Source organism: Anser cygnoides, chromosome 27 (genome assembly GCF_040182565.1).
Source record: "Anser cygnoides isolate HZ-2024a breed goose chromosome 27, Taihu_goose_T2T_genome, whole genome shotgun sequence".
Taxonomy (NCBI): Eukaryota; Metazoa; Chordata; class Aves; order Anseriformes; family Anatidae; genus Anser; species Anser cygnoides.
The window spans coordinates 3,173,722-3,195,696 of record NC_089899.1 but is presented as its reverse complement, the minus strand read 5'-3'; the positions used below and the strand labels follow the sequence as shown (position 1 = coordinate 3,195,696).

Here is a 21,975-nt window from a genome sequence, read left to right as displayed (position 1 = left end):
CAAGGTCATGCGGCGCCTTAATAGCGGAGCCAAGAACAGCCCAGGATTCCCAACCCTCCGCCCTGCATCTTCAATTGCTAGATCGTTCTTCCCTCGAGGAACATCAGGGATTTAATATTCTCTCCACTGCTTGGCACAGAAACCAAACAGAGCACTTTGCTTTTACCACAGACGCAGCTTTGGCCATCGTGAACCAGATGGCACTTCCTCCCAAGCCCTCTCCTGCCCTCCAAAAACAGGTACGGATGCCAGCCAGTGCCTCTCTTTCCAATATTTTAATGAGTCGCTACATCTTACACTCATAATTATAAAAGAATAAGAATCCATAAAAATATTTTCTTTTCATAATACGCACTTAAAATACTCCAGGGCAAGTCAACGTGGTTCATTTGGGTATTTTTTTTTTCTTCTTTTTGCCCCTGGCAGAACCCTTGGCTTGAGGGGGGTATGTGCTCCCCTGAGGTGCAATTGCTCAATCCCCCCTCCCCAGAACTGCAGTTCCTGTTGACCAGGTAAATAAAAACCAGAAGAGAGCATTTGCTGAGTAGATGGGCAAGGGGAACAGTCACTGACCCGCAGAGAACTGAAGCACAGCCAAATTCAGTGCACATCTGAAAGCTCGGGGTATCAGGGAAGAAGAAGGTAGGACCAAGAGGCAGCACAGAGAACGGAAGGAGGAAGGATTTGCATAAATATCATCCATCTTGCGTTGCAAAAACCCAAATGCTGCTGTGATCTCTGGAGAGATGATCTCTGCTTGTAGCCAGCTGCTTCAGCTGCCGTGCTACCTGTTGGCACAACTCTGGTTGTGAGCGGCCATTAGAGAAAGGCATGAAAGGACGTTGTTACCGACCCCAGCCACTTCCTCCATCTGCTCTGCAAAATTAAACAGAAAAATAGAAAAGACTAGTGTTGCATGCTTCTGTAGAGCTCTTCATATCCCCAGGGCTCCATGTTGGTGCAGCAGGGCCAGGACACAGCAGCAGCGATCAGCTCCCCTGGGGCTTAACAATAGGTAGTTCTCTCTTCCCTCCCACTCCTGGCTTAAGGCAGCTTGCTGATTCAGCTCTTCCGTTTCCAACGCAGGCACTGAGTTCTTGCAGGTAAGAGTACAGGAACTGCAGAGGTGCAGTGGAAGGGAAAAGGACCGGGGAGAGAGAGATGGACATAAACCTCAGCCTTGGGAGACAGACCACTGTCCGTTGATTCCCAGGATAGAGGGAGTAGCAGCAAAAAAAAGCGTTAACAGCCAGGCTGGAGGAGAGGAACAGGATGAGCAGCTGAGCAGGGGCAGACCTCCAGCTTGGAAAGTGAAAGAAGGTGGCACTGTCCAAAGGGAAGGTGCTCTCCACCCTCCTCCCTCGTTCAGGGCGAGACACCCTGACATGGGCACTCAGCCATTTGTGCTCTGGGTTAGATGGCTGTCGAGGGAGGCAGGAGCGGCAGGGCACAGGAGGGGAAGGTGAGCTGTCAGTGTCCAGTTTGCAGAGGCTTGTGCTCTCAGAGGTATTCTTGTAGAAAGTGCAGCAGCGTGATTTCATAGTGCTCTCCTGACTCAGGGCACCGAATACTGTGTCTCTCATTGGGGTAGATCTGTGCAGAAGCAGAGACGGGACAATTAACCACGAGCAGCTCGTTCAGCACGGACAAGCCTCCCTCACACCAGCCCTCTTCCGTCAGGACAACAGGGTGCCAGGGGGGATTTAGAGCACCAGCCCACCTCCCTCATCGCACTGGCGTGTGCTGCCACCCCACTCGGTGACACAGGCACCTCTGCTGTCTCACATGGCTGGTGGCAGCGACAGTTACAGTGGAGAAGGAAAGTTCCAGGCCTGAGGGCAAGAGCCCTGTTTGCAAGTGCTTTCAGACACAGGCCACATCGGCCAGCAAGGAAGCAGCCACAGTGCCACCTCCCGGCCACCTCTTGGAGTCAAACAAGGCATTTACTATCGCCTATATTGCATCAATACGGGGAAGCATTTGCCTCCACCTTACTCCACTCCCAGTGCAGCGAGAAGAAAACTTTACGGATTTAACAGACCTTCCCACTACGCTCTTGTTCCTCCTACCTGCAGCTGGTAAGGTTTTCCAGCCCGGATTAGCTGTGATACCAGGAAGTTGGTGTGGAAAAAGTGCACATTTTCATCCAAAAAGCCATGGAGGATCAGCAAACGATTTGGCCTGGAGATGGGAAAAAGAGATAGGATGAGAATCCAAGCAAAAAGCTCTGCAGCGGGTCTGAGCAAAGAGCTGCCAGCTGGCAACCCAAAACGGAGCAATGACCAGGCAGCAGTCAGAGGAGCGTTAAGGCCACGGACGAGGTCTTTAACCCCTCCATGGCGAAGGGGGGCTGCGGGTACAACGCCTCAGCTTGCTGCAGGAGGCAGCACCAACCACGTGAGTTAAAATTAAACCAGATCAGAACCCGTCCATTCTTTTTGTAGTCAGCCGAGGTGCAACTGGTAGCGGTTTTTTTAGCAGATTGCACAAGCCCACCGTACTCACTCATTGGGAAGCTTTTCTACGTGTAATGCCACAGAGCCAGCCTCATAACCTTGCTGGTTGTTTTCTGGGATATCCATGTACCGCTCAGTATACCCGGTGTCATATGCCATCCAAACTGTGACAGGAGCACCTGCTATAGCAATCTGTCAAACAAATAGGTGGCAGGAGACAACTTTAATTATCAAGTGCTAAAGAGTTCAAGCACTTCAAGAGTTCGCTGTTTTCCTGATAAAGCAGGAAAAAAACAGAACTGTCCAGAGCCTGCCACACAGACCAGAATTCTTCCACAACAAACCCACATAAGACCCAGACTCCTCCTCATGCTATTTCTCTTATAATCAAAATCAGGCAAATTCCAGCATACCAGCACTAAAGGCTTCCCCCTTTTTAAGGAAGACATGTGGAATGATCCAGAAACTGTGCTGGGGACTTGGGAAGGGCATTAGGAATAGCGCATCAATTATCTGATCGGATGCTAGGCTAAGTCCTCCTCTGACAGTCACTGGGGCATGACCCCACCCCAGAGACCCCCTCCTCCTCAGGTCTCACAGTACGACCTGCAAGCAGAATGCATGTCTGTAGGCAGCAGCTACAGGCAGGCAGGACTGAGGGACATTTTTACCTGTCCATCAAAATCATCAAGCAAATAAAAGCCAACACTAGATGGCAAGAGTTAGATAAGCTAAGAAAACCAAGAGTCCCAGGATGACACCCCCCATGTCTAGACTCACCTTGAAGACGTTGGGTTTACAGATAAGCCCCATGAGGGAGAGAAAACCCCCGTACGACCAGCCATGTATGGCTACCCGACTCAAGTCGATGAACCCGTATTTTTCTGCTACATAATGTAAACCTTCCACCTGGTCCTCTATCTCCACCTGGCCCTAAAAGGCAACACGGAAGCTCAAGTTAGTGACTTTCTAAACCTAAAAGCTTAAGGGACAGAAAAGGCATGAGCAACGCTCAAGCCATTCAGACAGACAACCTTAGAAAGAACCAATGAGCAAAGATTCATTAAAAAAATACATTACCATTTGGTTTTTCAGGGCCCCTTCAAACTTGAGTCCTCGCTGGCATGAACCCCTTCCATCAATTACTACCACAGCGTAGCCTAGAGACGCTAGTGTGTTTAGCCGTAAGTACTTGATTCCTTTGAAAGAGTTATTCACCAGCTGCACCTGCAGAAGGAAGTTAGAAAAGTTTCAGAGCCAAGCAGCTGCCTTCCACTACCTTCCTCTGTCCGTCTCACTATGTTGGATCCTGAGCTGGACAGCAGCCACTAACCGAGCTATCGCAGCCACACAAACAAAGACTATATGCTGGAAAAATCATCTGAGGTTTGAAGCAGAAGTCAGAAGAGACATTCAAAGTCCTGATCGTAAAGTCACAAAGTCATCTAGGTTGGAAAATACCTTCAAGATCATCCAGTCCAACCATAAACCTGATCTACTGAGTCCCATCACTAAACCATGTCTCTTAGTGCCATGTCCACACATCTCTTAAATACCTCCAGGGTTGGGAGGCAGCGCACTCCAGTGCTCAGCCACCCTCTCTGTGAAGAAATTCCTCCTAGTGTCCAGTCTAAACCTTCCCTGGTGGAACTTGAGGCTGTACCGTTGTGTCCTATCACCTGTCATCCAAGAAAAGAGTGGCACCATCCTCACTGCAAACTCCTTTCAGTGACCGAGCTACACAGAGCTTTGCCCTGGACAGCAATCCCATGGCCAACACCAGCAGCCAGCCACCTGGATCATTACCTGAGGGCCTCCGTACACAAAGAGCACTGTGGGATGCTTCTTCCCAGGCTGGACATCATGAGGTTTGTACACCATTCCATAGAGCTCCACGTCTGACTGAGTGCGGAAGTGAAAGATCTCAGGTGGGATGTAATCCGGGGGACAACCTGCAGGAGGAAGTTCACACACAGTGCAGTCACTGACAGCAGGCTCTGCCTCCCACCTAGCCTGAAAAAGCTTATTCTGTTCAAACTTGACCCTAGCCAGGGCTCTTTCAATACCCAAACCATACCAAGACTTATCAATGCCTTTCAGAGGATCCTCCCACTGGGAAACAAACAGCCTCTGTGTGCCTGCATAGGGCAATAGGCCACATGAATCCTCAGACAAGGCATGCTGTGCCATAATAGCAAGATGTGGGAAGTTAAGAACATAGATGGGCCAAATGGAGAAAACATTTGCAGAAAAGGGTCAGGTACTGCTGTGAGTCGTGTCTAAGCCTTTAAAGGCTACAGCCTTGAAATGAGGTAGCCATGACATCCCAGATACTTGCCACTCTTTGGACAAAGCACAAATAAAGAAACACCTAAAAACATAGTCAAATAATCCTGCACCACTGCTTTCACTCAAACCATGAAATAGTAACATCTTGAAAGCCCGTATACTGTTTCCTTGATGAGCAATCAACTAGAGATATCACTCCTGCAAGATAATGCAATTCATTTCCCCATAAAATGAAGTTACTTCAGCCACTTCCTTCTCCATCACCTTTGTCTACCATTATATGGAAGAGTATCCCAGACGTAACCCAGCACTGACACCTTCTACAGAACTTACTGGCTGCCTCCATCATGCTGGCCCAAAACTTGGGCTGCTTGTGGAGCGGGTCATCATCGGGGCCACTGAGCTTGTAGACATGCACACAAGGTGGAGTGCTCACGCTGCTGTAGTGGCTGATGAACATGTCAAAATTCTATAGAGGAGAGAGAGAAGAGTTAGGGGAGCAAGGTCTTTCATTTCCCACATCCACTCTCCATGCAGTTGTCAGACAAAAGCTCCCACGTCTCAAGCAACCAAGACAAAGAAACGGTCAGTAAGCATTACTGGTCGTGACTCAATACGTTCCCTGTCAGTCAGGAGACAAGGGCACCCTGTATCTAAGAAGCAACAAACCTGGCTCATAGAGCAGCTGTGGGAGAAGCCTGGTGTGGTAAGCCGCACAATTTCTCCAGGAGACTCATAACTGACTACGTAGAGATGGTGCTCCAGTGGCGTGTCCTTTGTGCCTTGGAAATACACCAGCTTCGTAGCCTCATTGACCCAGATCTAGGTGGAGAAGAGAAGGCTCAGTGACAGAAGGATGACAACGACTACTCCTTTACCAGTTCAAACAGTCTGTCCCCAGGCAGAGCCAGCTTAAAACACAAACAGACCACGACAGACTGCTTCCAGCATTAGGAACAGTACGCAGCACCCATTTATAAGACAGGCTTCAGACCACACGTGCAACACTGATGGGGAACTGCAAATACTCCACCAAAGTAATGAAAGGAGGTCACCCAGCTTTTCTGAGAAACTTACAGCATTTGCTTATTAAAAAGATCTTAAAAAGCTGGGCCCTGTTCACTGTAGCTTAAACCAGAAGATTCTGTGCTTAAAAATGGTGTCTTCCCATAATAAGTCTGTGCTATAAAGATATATGGGTATTTTTTCCAGCAACTGTGATAATGAATTCCCATCTGCGGAAGGATCAGTCTAATAGCCCTAACAGTACCAGAATTCAAGTCACATTAGAATACATTTTTAACATAAAGCAGTTTCTAAAAACCACCTGGCTAGCCAGGAATAGAAATGACAGCTTTTAAATACTGCATTGATCCAGCAACAGTAACTGAACTGTTTTCCACCTTGCAGTTTCCAAATGCTGAAGCCCAAGTGCTATTTCTAGCTAACACACAGTTTGAAGAGCACTGTGGACAGCACAGGGAAGAAATACCCAACCCAACTGGCCAGGAAAGGCGGGCAGAGCCCTGTGGAGCAACAAATGCATCAAAATAATTGCTGCTAACACAATTTTAGCCGTATCACACGAAGGGAAGAGCTGTGGCCAAAATCAACAGCATGTACAGTGAGAATCCACATGGGGAGGGACAGCAGGTTAATTGCAGATTGAGGAAAAGCAGCAGAAACCAAACATATGAAACTGTAGGCCTTTTAAAAAGTGCGAAGTGGAAATCCAGATTAATTGGAAATGAACAGACGAGGTCTTTATTTTGACGGAAATCACCTGGGAGCATTAAAGATCAGACTCAGAGTTAATTCCTGAAGCAAAATGGAACTAGGTTCTACAAGATTAATAAAAATTCCTTTCTGGCAATTCTGCAACCAATAACAGATACAGTTCCTTCATATTCTAAATTGCTTTATACTCCCCAGCTGCCTTCTTCCTAAAGGGATCAGCTGGAGACCAGGAGTTCATTCTAAGCACTAGGACATATTCCCAATTCACAAGTACTCATTGGGGTTAAAATGCTTCAAAGACAACAAGCCCAAGCCCCTCCACAAAATAGCTGTTACTGTTGAACCTCAGACTTGTGCCCTTTTTTATGGCCTGACTCACTCATGGGATTTACTTAAGGAGCAATCTGAAGCCTGATTAAAAAGGCAATCAGTTCAATGTGCACTGGGCTACAGCACTTCTGGGGAAGGCCCAGGCAGCAATAAAAAAAGAAACAAAGTGAAGCTTAAGTAGTTCTAGCTGGTCCCAGGTGTACCAGAGGGCGTAAGCCAGGGCTGAGCAGACAATGCAGAACTGTAACACTGCAAGAAAAAATGAAAACAACCACTACCTTTGATCCATGCCTTGCCAGCACCTCCCATTCCCCACCAGTCAAGGCAATCTCTTCTTTTATAGGACATTTGAAATCATCTGAAAGAAAGGACGTGAAAATAAATTACCATCTTCCCTAAAAGATAATACGAGCAAAGGGAGAACACAAAGCTGACGTGCTGACAAAGCGCGGCTCTTACCCTCGTTGTGGACATATGGCTGCACCCAGTCATAGCTGCCTTGCTTGAGGACTGCTGTGACTCTGTACAGGTGACAGAAACCTGTTTTGCATTCGTTGGCTCGGATAAAGCAGAGTTCTTCCTCCTCTCCCTCCGGTTGGATGAAAGGATAGAAGATATCATGAACCTGTCACACAAGGCAAAAGAGCCATGAGTGATTTCTATTGACACAAAGACGATACAGCCAAAGGAGTCAGTGCTAAACTTCTGTGCTTTCACAGGGAAGGAGCTGGCACAGAGGAAAATATCTCAGATGATCTGCTAGGGGGAAAATGCCATTCTCACAAAAAGTTTGTGCCCATGTGGAAGACTGTGTGCTCTGGGCTCTTCACGCCTACCACAGGAAGCAGCACCAGTCACGCCTCTGAGCTAGACATCTCAGCTAAGTCCCACAAGGTGGTTGCTATTCCAGCATCTTAGGAATGCCACACCACGAACTTCAGGTCTCTTTGCGACATCAGCACCAAGATGCTTAATCTTAGAGACGGAAGTTTATTCTCTGTCCCATACGTCCACCACCTACCTAAATATGTTAAAACTCCACAGATTAGGCTCATGCCCCAAGAAGCCACTTAAACTTCTACTAAAATACCCCGGAGAGAATGGCACTGTTTATGTCTAAGTGTCGGTGTCCAAAGTGCCCGCATTCACTGAGAATGCTAGCAAGAATTAAATGAATAGCTCCAGCTGTGAGGAGATGGCAGGATTCTCACCTCTTCCAATGCTGAGTGCATGAGAGCCTCTCACGGTTTTATCAGACCCCCTAAACTAACACTAAATCTGGCAATACTGAGCAGCAAAGCAGTCTGCTGGAGCATGGACTAAAACCAGATAGGCAGCAAACACAAAAATGGTTAACTGTGGGGGAGGAAGGGGCTGCCTGTGCCCTCCTCCCAGCCCCGAGCCTCTTACATTTATCCACACATCAGTGGTTTCTTCATAGATCACAAATGGCTGGACATTTTCTGGCACAGTTTTGGCAAGTTGAGCACGCTGCTCCTCGTTTTCTGGGACTGGAATAAAGAGTGCTGGAGGCAAAAGGATAAGCTGCAGCCGCTGCTGAGGTCTGTCTAGGAACATAGCCCAGGCACTGGGGAAAGAAGGCGAAGGTAAATGTCAGTACCACAGAATAGACGTCCCTTTGTAACACTCAGAACATGCAACCCTTTTTCCCCCCACTGGCAGAAAGGATTTGGGCATCTGAATGCAAAGCTTTCCTCATCATTGCTGCTTTCTAATCTCCTGGAAGCTTTGCCAACAAACATGTATTTGCCAGACATCTCTGGTATTTCACAGGGGTATCGTTCAGACAAGATGTCTGACAGATTTGCCAGTGTCTATTCCAAGGGACCAGTTAACAGAACCACGGCTCCAGAACATAACTCTTCCTTGGACAGCCCCTCTGTCAGGAAGCACTATTTGTTTTCTAGCGAGTTCCTAAAGTAAAGAGAAGCTAAAGTAATTCATTTGTAGCTTCCCTGTTGCACGCTGCACTAGCAGGGAAAGGCACAGACCTAAGACAACTGCCAAGTGAAGGAGTCGCTTCAGTCTCAGCCTTGTTCCTCTCCAAGGAGAGTCATTTGAAGTGGTGCTGCACTGCAGGCCTCTCAACATGACAGATGGCAAGCCACTGCTGCATAGTGCGGCTACCCCAAGGCCTGGAAGTGCATCAAGGGAAGTTTCATCATTAAGACAGACTTTCAAAAGAGCCAGTTACCCCTAGCACCTCAGCGACTGTGGATTTCACGAACTGATATATTCAGCACATTTAGATAAGCTCTGGTGCAGAACACAAGAGCCACCTATGGGATTGCCTTCTGTAAAGCTGTATGAATTTAGTTTCCAGAGCAGATAGTTATTAATGATGAGTTACAGAATACAGTTTTCAGAGACAGTTAAGCCACCTTAACTTGATCTGGACAGAAACTAGTTAAGAGTAAAACAAGCTTTAGAGCTCTTAATTATTTTCCCTTAAAAATTTAAAACCAACCAGACTGGTGTGAACTCTGTAACTACTTCAGGCAAGGCTGGCCATCACAAGTCTATCGCATCGCATTTTGAGGCACAGCCAGCTATGGGAGTACACTGGTCATAGAGCAGTCCCTTCTCCGTGTATGCACTGCACGAAGGACATTGCAGCACACAAACTGCCCACTTTCCCATGCTATATTCGGCATTGATCACGAACTGGACCAACAAACAACAATACGATTGCTTAAAGTATGTTCTCACTTTCATCAGAAAGTGTTAAACATCTTCAACTCAAAATAATTCCCTAGGACTGCTTGCTTGTCATTTCCCTTTGTGGTTGTAGCTCTGCCTTAAAACCTACAGCTCATCACCCTGGCCCGCAGCTGATTATTGCCCACTTTTAGGATGTTAAAACGTTGAAGAAGCCAAATTCTCTTGTGCCATTTATGACACTCATGGTTTTAAAAACAGGTCATGATTACATTACAAAGCTGGCTACAACACAACACGACGTATTATATGGCTACAATACAACGCAATCTTGAAGGCTTGAACAGTTCAGCCAGGGAAGCCATTGGGAGCATTAGTTTGGAAGAAAAACTTATGTACTATTTGCCATCTCGGGTCCATCCAGCACGGGCAATGTACTCCACGGTCGGGAACAATGCAGCAAACGGTTGCACCAGCTCCTTGTCCTGAGCGCACACGATCTGCAGCAAAAGGAAGGTTCAATATCAAATCAGACTGCTGCCAGACCTGCTCTTATGGAAGCTCAGTGGAACGGGAGAATAAGGAAGTTGTATCTATTGGTTTCAGAAAGGGCAAAGCCAGGAGAAGTAAACCTTTCTACAAATGGCAAGAAGAGAAAGGAAAACCAAGTTTTAAAGCACCACGAGTTTGGCATTCAGCCACAGAGAAGGATACAATCATGGAATGAAGCCCAGGATTAGATCCAGCTTCAACCCTCCAAGCTCTACTATTGACAGTGTGGACTATCAGGCTAATTCTACTTCTCGCTTTCTTCTCCTCTCCCAGCTGCCTCTCGAACAGAACGATACTCTTATAATCACATCAGAGAACCAGGTGTTACAAGAGGATGAAAACAAATGCTAACACTACTTAGGTTTCCCTAGTGAGCTTCTCTTAATTCTAAGGAGCTTCAGAAGCAGTCAACCCCCCTGAGCAATAACCCATCGTGCCACTTACCTTACCCTTGCTGTCCGTTTTAAATTCTGCCAGTTTTAATGTAATCTTGGGGTTTTTGCTGCCTGCAAAAAGGAGTGACAGAACACCAAGATGAGCTATAGTTATATCCAGTACAGCTTCTAGATAAGAACCAAGTCTGGTCCCTACTGAAATGGCTGTACGCCAGTACACAAATAAGAAATGACGAGTGCGAGCAAACACCGCTGTCATCACAAGAGGTATTTTGGGTATAGGAAAAGTTTGCCTTCGCCTTGCCTAGGTGGATGCATATGTTCTCAGGAGGAAGAAAGGATTCAAAATGTATTCCAGAACATGCCATCAGATATATTTTGTTTTCTCAACAATCCTTTCATCTAAGCTGAACTTTAAATCCCATTCCCTTCTGCCGTACGCTTTGGGCTCAGAGACTCAATTAGGCCTCAACATTTACAACCAGCTTCTAAATCCTGGTAAGGACTGAGATTAATCATGCAATGTTTACAGCACAAATTCCACTACTTCAGCCAGCAGGAGCCAAGAGTTGCATTAGCAGCCCCATGGTGCTTCACTTACCTGTCCTGGGGTACCGATAGGAGTCTGTTTTTCTCTCCTCCAAGGCAGGTGAAGGAACATGAATTATCTCCACCTCTGACTCATCTACTTCCTCATACAAGATCCGCAGTGTTTTTAAATCCTCTGAACCTAGGAAAAGATACCAGGCATGTATGCTGCAGTGTTTTGCAACTGTTTCTGACTTGCCTGGAGCACTGGGGTGGTACGCTCCGGTGCAACAGCTTTGTACATCTCCTGTATAGCCACAGCTCCCAGTGACTACCTGAAAATGCTCCTCAGAGCATAATTATATCCCCTCCCTCAGTGTTTTGTTCCTCCTGGCAGCCTCTCCAGAAACAGATCAAACCAAGGCCAAAGGAAAGCCATGCTCAAAATATCATTCACAGCAGAGGCCAGCAGCAGTTGTAGTGTCAGAACTTGATAAGCAGAACTGACCTTCTGTGGAAGCTGTCGGACACCACCAATAGCCTGTGAACCGGTCAAACTCCTCCTGAATGACAAAAGTGGCTACACCAGCAGACTTGGGGTCATCGAGAACATTGGATAAGCCTGGACAGTAAACAAAGAAGAGAGTGCATTTACATCTCCTTGGAAAAAGCTGATACAGAAGAATGTACTTGTAAGAAAGAAGCCATAAAGACACGAGCTTTTTCATCCCAAATTTTTGTCAGAATTTTCTTTTGAATCTGGCAAGAAGGACCAGTTACCTTTATGGCAATATGTCATTCGCTTCTCCTCTCCCGTCTCAATATTTGCTACCCACAGATCATTGTTATTAATAAATGAAAAGAAGGCAGGGTCAGCAGGGCAAATCTTGGGATCCATTCGTGGCCCTGTGCACTGAGTCTTGATCTCCAGAGGTTTCATCGGAGACACCTACAGCAACAGAAACACAAACAGCTCTGTACCAAATCATCTTCCAGCTTCACACTAAAAGACTTTAAGCCATGGATATAGTAGAGCCCACAAAATGAGGACAAATGTAGTCCTGACAGGACACAAGAGAAACAATCGCAACCACACACACATGTACAATAACCAAAAGCGTTACGTCCATTTCTGATGCCATTCATAAAACCATTAGCAGACTCACCATGAAACCATTCTTGCCCCCATCTCGACAATGGAAGAGGCTGTTGCTGGCCTGGAAGAGGAATAGGCCACTTTCACTGTGGAAATCGTAAGATGTTATACCAAAGACACCAAGTCGCTTGCGCTCTCTCAAGAGTTCTTCTTCTCTAGAATACATTCCATGATGAGGGGTTGCCTGGTATTGAAAGAAGAGAAAATCTGAAACAATCTGCAAGGAGAGCAACTTTCACAAAGGAAGAATGCTTTTAAACTGGCACCAGGTAGTCTGCGAATGCCCCAAATAGAATTCACCAACCCAAAACAGTCAGCAGTCTTATCACACAGGTCCAAAACCACTGTACCCTAGGCTACAGGTGTGGCCCAGGAGGAATAAACCAACTGCAAGCCCCAAAGTTCCCTCTACACAAGAGATGAATTACCAATCTATCATTTCTGCAGATGGTACTTCAGCATGAACTGAGGACAGCTGCACTTGCTCTGCTTATGCAAATCAGATGTAACCAATTAACTTAATGACGCTATCTACAGCCCTTCACAAACAGTTTCCATGTCAGATACTGCACGCAAAAGCTCTTCCAGGGATCTTGAATTACCCTGAAGGGGACTAGCAATCCAAATGGGGTCAAGACAGCTAAATTCTTTTCCAATAGGAACCTTTCCAGAATGGAAGGGAGACCAACACCCTCCGCTCCTTTGCTCATCAAAACCATTAGTGACAGAGGACACTACGATACCGTAATCAGAAAGGGGAAAATTCACCCTTTCTGGTTCTCTTGCAATCCGGTACAGAGCAGAAGCAGCAGTTTAACTCAGCTTTCCCAACTTCCTTAAAAGCAGAGTAGATAACTTGCATTCCAGCAAGCACGTTAATAAGCATCTTAAGAGCCCAGTTAAGGCACACGGAGGAAAGGTGCAGTGTCCTGATAGCTTGTAATTTGAGGCAGACCACATGCTAGCTTACAGAGACCTCTTTGCTAGCTCAGCCCTTTGCCTGCCACATCAGCTGCAGTTTCACGCTCGCTGTCAGCTCCATGGCACACACAGGTGACTATTTTGTATCATGAAATAAAGTAATTATCAATACCACATTCCTACAAATACCAATCTGTGTCTTACAAACTGCTACGCTGTTCCTTCCACTGGTCAGCAGAGCAGCACCCACCAGACCAGCCCCACAACGTCAGCCAACTTTGCCAAGAACCATCAACCCAGACTCTTCACGCTTCCACTTACCTGAAAGTGATCCAGCATCTGTTTCCATGACAAGAGTAGCAAGGCCTCCTTCCGTACCTTTTTGGGAATTTCTGAATAAAGAAGGGAATTCTCTCGGCTACCGTATGGCATTCCTATGAAGAGGACAAAAGCATCATCCCGTTTAAGATTAGTTAATCTCAATTAAAGCAGGCGAGCTGTGGGTGCCCCATCCCTGGCAGTGCCCAAGGCCAGGCTGGATGGGGCTGGGGGCAGCCTGGGCTGCTGGAGGGGTTGTGCCCATGGCTGGGGTGGGACGGGGTGGGCTTCGAGGTCCCTTCCAACCCAAACCAGTCTATGATTCCATAACACAGGGGTTCAGTGAGTCCAGAGGCTTTACCAGCTGTCATTTCCAAGCAGCATTCCATGACTGAACTGAGAACTATCTAACTATATTAGCTTTAAACAGAAACTTCTCTAGGCAAGATTTAATGCTAGCTAACCTCTTCAGAGCTGGTTACATCCATTTTTCCTCTCTGGACTGTTCAACCCACGCCCTAGATCCATTCTGAAAAAACCACTCCCTGAATGGGTGACTCAACATTACTCTCCACATTTCTCAGCCAGAAATTCGCTACAGGGACCTCATTCAGGCCAACACACCAGGCTTCGAGAGGGAAAGAAAAAACTTGGAAGCTCTGGAGAGCCCATTCAGATGTAAAACAGTGTTCTACATAGTCAAAAGACCTTGTCATTTTACATAAGCTTTTGATTATGGCCAAATCATATAAGCTACTGGCCTTCATCCAATTTCCAAAACAACCGAGAAAACATAGAATACCCTGAAACTGATTTTGGCAGTTTCAACAGAATCAAAGACCATGAACTTGCCCTCCTTGTTTGCTGTAGAGATTCCCCAGATCAGAATTTAACACAGGAAACATGCCCTGGTACTATCTGCTCTGCACGCATTCTGGGCAGAACAGAAAGGTTTCTGAGCCTGTTAACCCAGCAGTGCAGTTACTTAAAATTAAAACTGAAATATTAATAAGTGCTCAGGAAGCAAAGCAATATGTGAGCATATAATCCTCAGAGATACAGAAACACCAAAGTGCTGAGCATGTGGTGTTTAATATAAGCAGCATCTGCCATGATACAACATAGAAGTCTTCGGGGACAGCCCAGGAATGATTTAAGATGCCCAAACTGAACAAACTGCAGATAGGAACAAATTACTGTATATACACATTTGACACTCATGTGACTGACCTGGACTTCATTTCTCCTTATTATATTAGTACTTTCTACAGTGACCTCAGACTGACTACAGTCAGTTAGCATCTTCAGGAAAAATATTGCCCTCCTCCTCAGGAGACATAACTTTGCTCCCCAGTGACGAAAACTATTCAGTCCCTACAGTAAAGTTCTGAAGAAGTCTTCATCCTACTCCAACATACAGCCGCTAACAGCATTCACATAAAATTTTGAAAATGTTATCTATTGTTGGGACAGGAATAGCATGATGGTGTTAAATACGAACCACTGAAATGGGTTCTGAGTATTTAACACACTGTGTGTGGCAGGCAACTCCAGAGATGCTTGATATGGCAAGAAGAATCAGCGCTTCCACTTCATAAGGAATGCCTGAGAAGGTGTACCTCAGTATGACCAGCAGGTACTGATCTTAAATGTTTGGTCAATGTGCTCTGTGCCCTGTACAATTTCTTCGTGAAGAAAACACTGAAAATGCATTGGTGTAACCTCTTTCCTAGCTCTGGCTGCTGTAAAACCCATGCAGAACGCTGACCAGCCAGTAGCTGCTCCGGTTGCCATTTTATACAACAGAGGAACATTAAAAATATATTAAATTAGCCACTCAAAACACCTTAATTCTTTAGTCATCTAGATCAAAAACTGTATCAAAGTCAACTTGGCTTTGAAAAACATTCAGTTTTAAATTAAGCCTCGCTGTTCAGACTCAACAAGAAAAACATGCTAACTCTGGAAACTGCCCTTTACAGTGGCACTTGTGTAATGAGAACGTACGAGGGACTGTAACAAATCAAGTCTCTGACACACAGGAGCTGCTTAACGATGAAACAAATCAGTCCCTTGAATCCAGCATCCTATGTCCTACAGCGACCTACACTCAACAACCAAAAAAAAAAAAAGAAAAAAGCAGGGTCACTTTAGGAAAGCGATCAGCTACATGGAGCTGTGCATTGGGCAATTTCTTTACTGGCCTTGTAAAGATCAGCTCATGCCCCAAAGCATAACAAACCCTTTATAGTCTATAAAGCTTCCCATGTTCCTAACCACAAAATTATCCAGTTACTAAAATCCAACCACTCTGTCACTAATTACATTGTAGCTCCAACTCTAACGATGGACCTGTACAACACAATATTCTGCTGGCTTTCAACCCTACCGTAAGGAAGAAGGTATTTCTCTACAAATACCAATATCGGTCATTCCTACCAAGCTTTTTTCTCCTGCTTTCCAAAGCATTCTACCTACATACTGCTTAACAAAGCAGGGGGGAAACGAGTTGCTGCTGCGTGTCCCCCCAGAACACCTAGAACTTTTAATATACATTTAGTAATCCAAGAAACTGACAGTGAGTTTCTTGGGAAGTCAGCCTGGTTAACCCATCAAGTAAATCCCACTTCTCCTAAGTCACAGAGACACAAGAAAGTCCTGAACTCGAGGAACATCCCTCCTCTTAGCCCATCACTGCACCGGCCTGGGTTACCAAATGGACACTGCGTTCATACCTCTGTCACTAGGTAGGCTGACTAGCCAACACGTCCCTTTTTTTGCCAAGCAGCCTGCCTCCAAGCAGAAAGCCTGCAGTCAGAGCGCTCGTCTGGCACTGGAGAGCTCTCTGCTCAGTTCCAGGCTTTGCTATAGATTCGAGTGTGCAATCTTGAGCAATGTTACTTCATCCTAGTTCCCCTATCTCAATCAGAGACGCTTCCCATCCTTTTGCTCCCCTGTTTAGATTGGATGCTCTCCCATACCATACTCACACCCAGCGTCTGGCATGCTGGCTTACCCAGGTAATAAAGACGATGAGAGTGCGGGCTGGACTCTTCTGTTTTCCGGACAAACTGGAAATCATGGGGAGCTTTGTTCACTATCATGCCCGAATACTTCCTGCTGCTGTGAATAATGTCACGCAGCCCATCCCAAGAATGCTTTTGCACCTGGAATTGGGAAGGCACATCCTCCATCTCGACCACTTCAGAGCTGTCTGATAGCGCGTCCACTGCAGTCATCTTCTCTTCCCCTTCAGAACTAGACAAAAAACTGAGGGAGGAGTTGATGGAGAAAATTAAGCCATAAAATCATGCAGGCACACTTTGTTGCTTAGAGAAAGCTCTAAGCATGTAACAAACATAACAGAAGAGGCACTTCTTAAACTACAGACCTAGGATACTATGACCCAAAGACTATGTTTTAAACATACATCACTGTATTGAAAGGAAAAGTCCATCTCCTATCTCATACCCAGTTCTGTAAGTGAAGATAGTAAGCCCGAAAGACTCGCTTCCAGAACTAGTTCTAGAAGTAGGCTGCTAAAGAATGTCCAAGAAGCAGATTGTGGTGCAGAAAACAATTCATCAGCTTGACTCGAAGAAAAACAACCCCAGGAATTCGGATGGGTAAATCATCAAAGCTATGTCCGATGGTAAAGGCATATAAACTCCTGTCCTGGAAGACCACACAAGTGAAGTCCCCTTCCTGCCCTGAAGGCAAGCCTGCTCAGGCTTAAACCTCTGTAAGTGCTAAGCATAGCAGCTCACTTACCTGAAGAGCTACCGCAGCCAAGAATGATGACAAAACAGGAAGAAACAGTGCAATTGACTTTGCTGGCTGCAAGAAGACAGCAGTAACAGACCCTTGTCATATCCTGCAAAATGTGGCATGCATTCCTCATACGTTTCCAACCTAGCAGTTATTGAATTAGAGTCTACCAAAAACGCCTCCACATGCAACTACAGCAAATGTTAATTTGAGGAGAGGTGGACTAGCTGACTTGCCCAAGGTCAATGATGTAATCTACTACAAAGCAGGAATGAGCCTAGGACTAGGGAAACCAGTTTTTGTCACCCCATTTGAGAAGCTGGATTTCCCTGCACAGGAACATTGTAGTTGTTTTGGGGGCGTATCTGGAAGAATGTTACAAAGAATTTCAGAAGACCTTCGGTTTACTGCAAAAAACAGGGCTAGAGAAGTTTGCTCCATGGAGACAGAATTGCTACCTTTGACACATCATTGAGATGGCAAAGCAGTGACTAAGGATAATACCAGAAAAAAGGCCTCGTTCTCAGCAGCCTCAAGATTTACATTTTTCAGAAGAGGTATTTCTTGAACGCTGCTTGTCATCTGGGACAGCTGCCTGCATTCTGACAGGAGAGCAGCGTCTGCGATGTAGCTGTCATACTTAAGTATTAAGCAGGGATTACACATGAACCAAACCTTGAAGACTCCAGCCTCAGGAAGATGCACAAGTTCTTTCCCAGTGGATAAAATCAGGGAAAAGGAGAATGGTTATTTATATCACTACAAGAAAACATTCACTCATGCCCATTTTATGCCATGAGTATTTTTTGAGAACCCCGAGTGTTCCTAGAGGATTCCCAACCAGCTTACACATTCTAACAAACTTTCTAAAAGGAAGTTCTCACCCAGTTTGGCACTTTAGCCAATTACCGGAGGAGACGAGGAAACCTAAACCAAAGTACATCTTGACTTCCTTAAACTACAGGCACACAGCACAAGGGCTGTAGTCCTATCTTCAAATTGTTAAGTCATTAAATTGTACAAAATATGTGGATAATAATGGAACAACAGGAAAAAGCTCCTGAGATAAGTCTGGAGGTACTCCTGGTACCTACTGCCCAGAAGTAAAAAAACCTAAACAACCCATAACTTGAAAACGAATAAAGAATTTTCCAATCAAAGTCAGGCAGGAAGCCCAAAACCACAAGAGAACGTGACGGGATGTTCTGAGACTGTGAGAGCGTCTACAGCCTCAAATCTATCTGCTGACTCTATATCCAGGGTTTCCATTACAGCAACTCAAATCACATCTGAAGGGAGAAGCGTTGCCTATCAAAAACACATGACAAGACCGCAAACACCCATCGGCTGGGTACGATTCTCTCAACTCAATCCCAGTGCAGGTCAAGTCAGTCGATCAAAATAATCTGGCTTTGGCTCCAGATACTCGACCCCGAGGTCACTGTCTCCCAGCTGGTGAAACCTTCTCACTCAGACAGCTTGCCTACTCACGAGGGAAAGCTGCACTTTTAAGGTCTCCAAACAGTCAGCTCCTGCTCACTGCATAAATGTAACGCTGGTCACTGCCCCAGACCGAACAGGAGGTCAGGATCCCTTCCAAACTCCCTTTCCATGATTTTATGATTCACTAGGGAAGTGAAAGGCACAGCTTTTAGCTCGGTATTATTATAGTCTTGGTGATTTTGAAGTAAAACAGTGGGATAAGAAAAGTATCCATCCTCACCTGTAACCTGTAGGCAAAGTTACGTGGAAGCGATGGAAAATGCCACTACGATAGCTGGAGCGCTGCAGAGTCTCATAAAACTTAGGTCCTGACACAACACAGGATAAAATGAAAATCCAATTGCTTCACCCATTGCTACAGCCATCTCTTGGCTGAAATATAACAAGTATTTGGCAGTACCACGCGTGTTGTAGTACGAGGAGTAACTTCTCTAATTGCAATTGCAGAGTGAATTTTGGGATGAAATTATTCCGAGAGGATTTTGACCAAGACACTGATTCTAACAACCTTATTCTTAAACAGTCTCAAAGCTTCCACATCAACACAGCACACCCGAGATTTACACCTCCCTGGAAGACCGTCCTTCGCAGTCCTCATGCTGAGGCAATAATTTGGATGATTCTTGATGCTGCAGGAGCACTGCCAACCCCACCTCCCAGAGCATCCAGCTATCCCTCGGGGGTCTCCAAGCTCACTCACCCTGTTTATTCTGCCGCGCCTGGCGAGGCTGGATGCATCAGGCATACATCCACCAGCTGCTCTTTCGGGGGCAGCACATTAGCATGAGGACACCGAGCAAGTGCAGGTAGGACAGCGGGGGACATCCGGACAGGGAAAAAATGTAAGACTTGGTATTGGAAGCCCGTGAACCAAATTAACTTCCTGAGTCACTTCCTGACCCCCAGATCCTGACACAGAGCTCCCCAGGCAAAACCATATCCACGGGATTTTTCGGAAGCCTCGTTTACTCCAAGAGGAGCATATTGGCGTGTCGCACACGACACAGGGTGAAGAAAAGTCCCGGGAGTAACTGGGAAACTTACCTTCCCCAACTTCCTGCAGTCTCGTTTTCCAGACGAACCCTCTTTATCTTCTGCATTAACTACTCAGCGAGCTGGGCAGGACAGGAAACTAGGAAGGAAGATGAAAAAAAAGCGTACTTCATATAGCTGCAGTTTCCCCTGTCATAGGAATCCAGCCGCATAAAAGCATCCTCCGTAGGTCATACATCCAACTGAGTGCAGAGGCACAACCGAAGTCCTTGCTTCGTGCTTTGCCGCTCAAATCTGTTCCACCAGCACACGCTGGACACTAACAACCCGGACAGAACTGGGGGATTTCTTCACCTGAACAACGAGAATCAGTGAACTGTAGGGCCTGCCTCTTTCCTTCCTACAAAATTCTTCTTACAATCTGAGAAAGCTCAAGAGCAGCCCTTCCATGCCTCTCCCCAAATCCTGAAACTTGAAGTAGCGAGTACTAAGAATGCAGAAAAGAGAAGTGTGATCCACGCACTTACTCACAAGAGTCAAACAAAGGCCACCACCAGGAGCCAGGCAGAGGGGCAACAGCTCAGTCCCACCTGGGGCATGAAAACCAGATTTGCCTTCCAAGCCACGCTGCTTCCCTCTGCCTTCAGCCTGATGCCACGGAAGGAATCTGGCTCACCGCACAAGCCCATTTTCTAAGACGGCACTGCCTCCACCACCTCTGCACCCAAGCACACTGAAGTACACAGATCTTTGTCTCTTCAGGAGAGCTTTGAATCACGGACACACCCCAGACCTGTCCCTGTCTTCTGCCGAGGCCCCGGTCTGCCCAAACAGCCCCGTCTCCAACACGACCACGCTCACGGAGCGTCGGAGGAAACCAAGCGTCGCAAAAAAAAAGCATCAGCGGCGAAGTTCCTAAACTGCAGAGGAGAACAAAGAGGGGCTGAGGAACGGCACCCGATAATTTAAGGGCAATCTTCGACGCGAGCATAAATGGCCCCGGGAGCAGTGCTGAGGAATGCTGAGTAACCCGGGCTGATCGCACGGCCGACCCCGCTTCGAGCAGGGGCCTGGGGACAGTTCCCGAGGTCCCTTTTAATCTCAATTATTCTGAGATTTGAATGATTCAGAGGAACACCTCATCCTGCCCACCGCAGGTCACACATTTCACCGAGAAAAGGAACAAAAACGTCCTCCGACGCTAAGCCCAGAGAAAAGAGACCGAACAGAACAGGCGTGAGGTCAGAAACCGGCGTGAATCATGCCAAGGAGACCCCGAGGGGGCTGCAGGTGCCTTCGGGATGAGCCACGGCCCCGCAGCCACCCCGCAGCCCCTACAAACGTGGCCCTGTCACGGCTGGAAGCTTTCAGCGCTCCTTCTCCTAAAAGGAAAAAGCACCTGGGGGTGGAATAAATCGGGGAGGGGGACACAAGAGGACAGACGGGGACAAGGTTTGGGGAGGGCTGCCAGCAGTTGGAGCCCGGTGGGCTCGGGGCAGGAGGCGCTGACAGCTCCTGGTCCTCTGGGGGTATGTAAGAAGGGGAAGGATCGGTGCCCACCCCGCCCGCGGGCAGCGAGGGGAGAGCACCCCCTGGGCACAGGGCAGGCTCCTGGGGGGGGGGGGGGGAACACCCCCATCCCCCCCCCTTCCTGGAGGGAATCCTTTGGAGGGTATTGGGGGCAAGCTGGCGGGGGGGACACAAGTCACGGAGGTCAGGGGAGGGTGTAAGGCACGGGGGGATAAATGGACACCCCAAAACACCCCCCCCCCGGGAGCAGAAAAACAACCCCAAGCTCCTCAGGGACCCCCTGCACGGGGGGGGGGGCAAAGTCCCACCGTTGGGGTAAGGGGAGCTGGGACCCATAGCCTGAGGGGGGGGGGGCAAGTTACTGGAGGGGGAGAGAGGCAAGTTATTGGGGGGGGGAAATTATTGGGGGGAGACAAATTATGGGAACGGGGGCTAGTTATGGGGGAACGGGGGGGGTGTAAGCCATGGGGGGGGGGGCAGACGGACACCCCAACCCCCCCCTCGCCAGGTCAAGCTCTCCCCCACTCGGGCGCGGCCTCCGTGCCCTCCCCCCCCCCGGCCGAGCCCTGCCCCTACCGGAGGCCTGTTGGGGGCGGAGGCCGGGGCTGAGGGGGGGGGGGGGTGAGGCCGCCCCCCCCGTTACCCCCCCTCCCACCCCCCGTTACTCACCCCGGGGCTCGGCGACCTCCCCCTGACGGCGGGGACTTGGGGAGGGGGGGGGGGGGGAAGAGGCGGCGGCTCCGTCAGTCCCGGTCCATGTCCCGGCCACGGGGGCAGCCCCGGAAGCGGGGCGGGGAGAGGGGGAAGGGGCCGGGGGGGG

At 47.6% G+C, this 21,975-nt stretch overlaps 1 protein-coding gene across 3 annotated transcripts; it reads right to left on the bottom strand.

The window, feature by feature from the left end:
- Positions 1-256: 256 nt before the first annotated feature.
- On the bottom strand, positions 257-21,972 carry DPP9 (dipeptidyl peptidase 9). 3 transcript variants are annotated; one of them, XM_066983837.1, is made up of 22 exons: positions 21,825-21,972; positions 19,677-19,764; positions 16,529-16,631; positions 16,378-16,432; positions 13,365-13,477; positions 12,133-12,306; positions 11,747-11,915; positions 11,475-11,588; positions 11,040-11,168; positions 10,488-10,549; positions 9,891-9,991; positions 8,223-8,400; positions 7,272-7,437; positions 7,091-7,170; positions 5,415-5,567; positions 5,079-5,214; positions 4,263-4,408; positions 3,537-3,683; positions 3,237-3,389; positions 2,506-2,648; positions 2,070-2,181; positions 257-1,593 (listed from the first exon to the last, which is right to left on the bottom strand). In XM_066983837.1, the coding sequence occupies exons 2-22, from the start codon at positions 19,730-19,732 to the stop codon at positions 1,501-1,503; spliced, it is 2,583 nt and encodes an 860-aa protein (XP_066839938.1). In that variant the 5' UTR covers positions 19,733-19,764; positions 21,825-21,972; the 3' UTR covers positions 257-1,500. The 3 variants fall into 3 exon arrangements, with proteins under 3 accessions (XP_066839938.1, XP_066839937.1, XP_047933658.1); XM_066983836.1 differs by having other exon boundaries at positions 16,378-16,631; XM_048077701.2 differs by lacking the exons at positions 19,677-19,764; positions 21,825-21,972 and adding an exon at positions 18,853-18,972 and having other exon boundaries at positions 16,378-16,631.
- Between the last annotated feature and the right edge of the window lie 3 nt (positions 21,973-21,975).

Excerpts from the sequence above, each read along its gene's own strand:
- DPP9 (XM_066983836.1), bottom strand. The coding sequence starts at position 19,732 with ATGCAGAAGATAAAGAGGGTTCGTCTGGAAAACGAGACTGCAGGAAGT. Across the intron at positions 11,589-11,746 it reads AATGACATATTGCCATAAAG|GCTTATCCAATGTTCTCGAT; the intron begins GTAACTGGTCCT and ends TTTACTGTCCAG. Across the intron at positions 10,550-11,039 it reads CTATCGGTACCCCAGGACAG|GCAGCAAAAACCCCAAGATT; the intron begins GTAAGTGAAGCA and ends TCCTTTTTGCAG.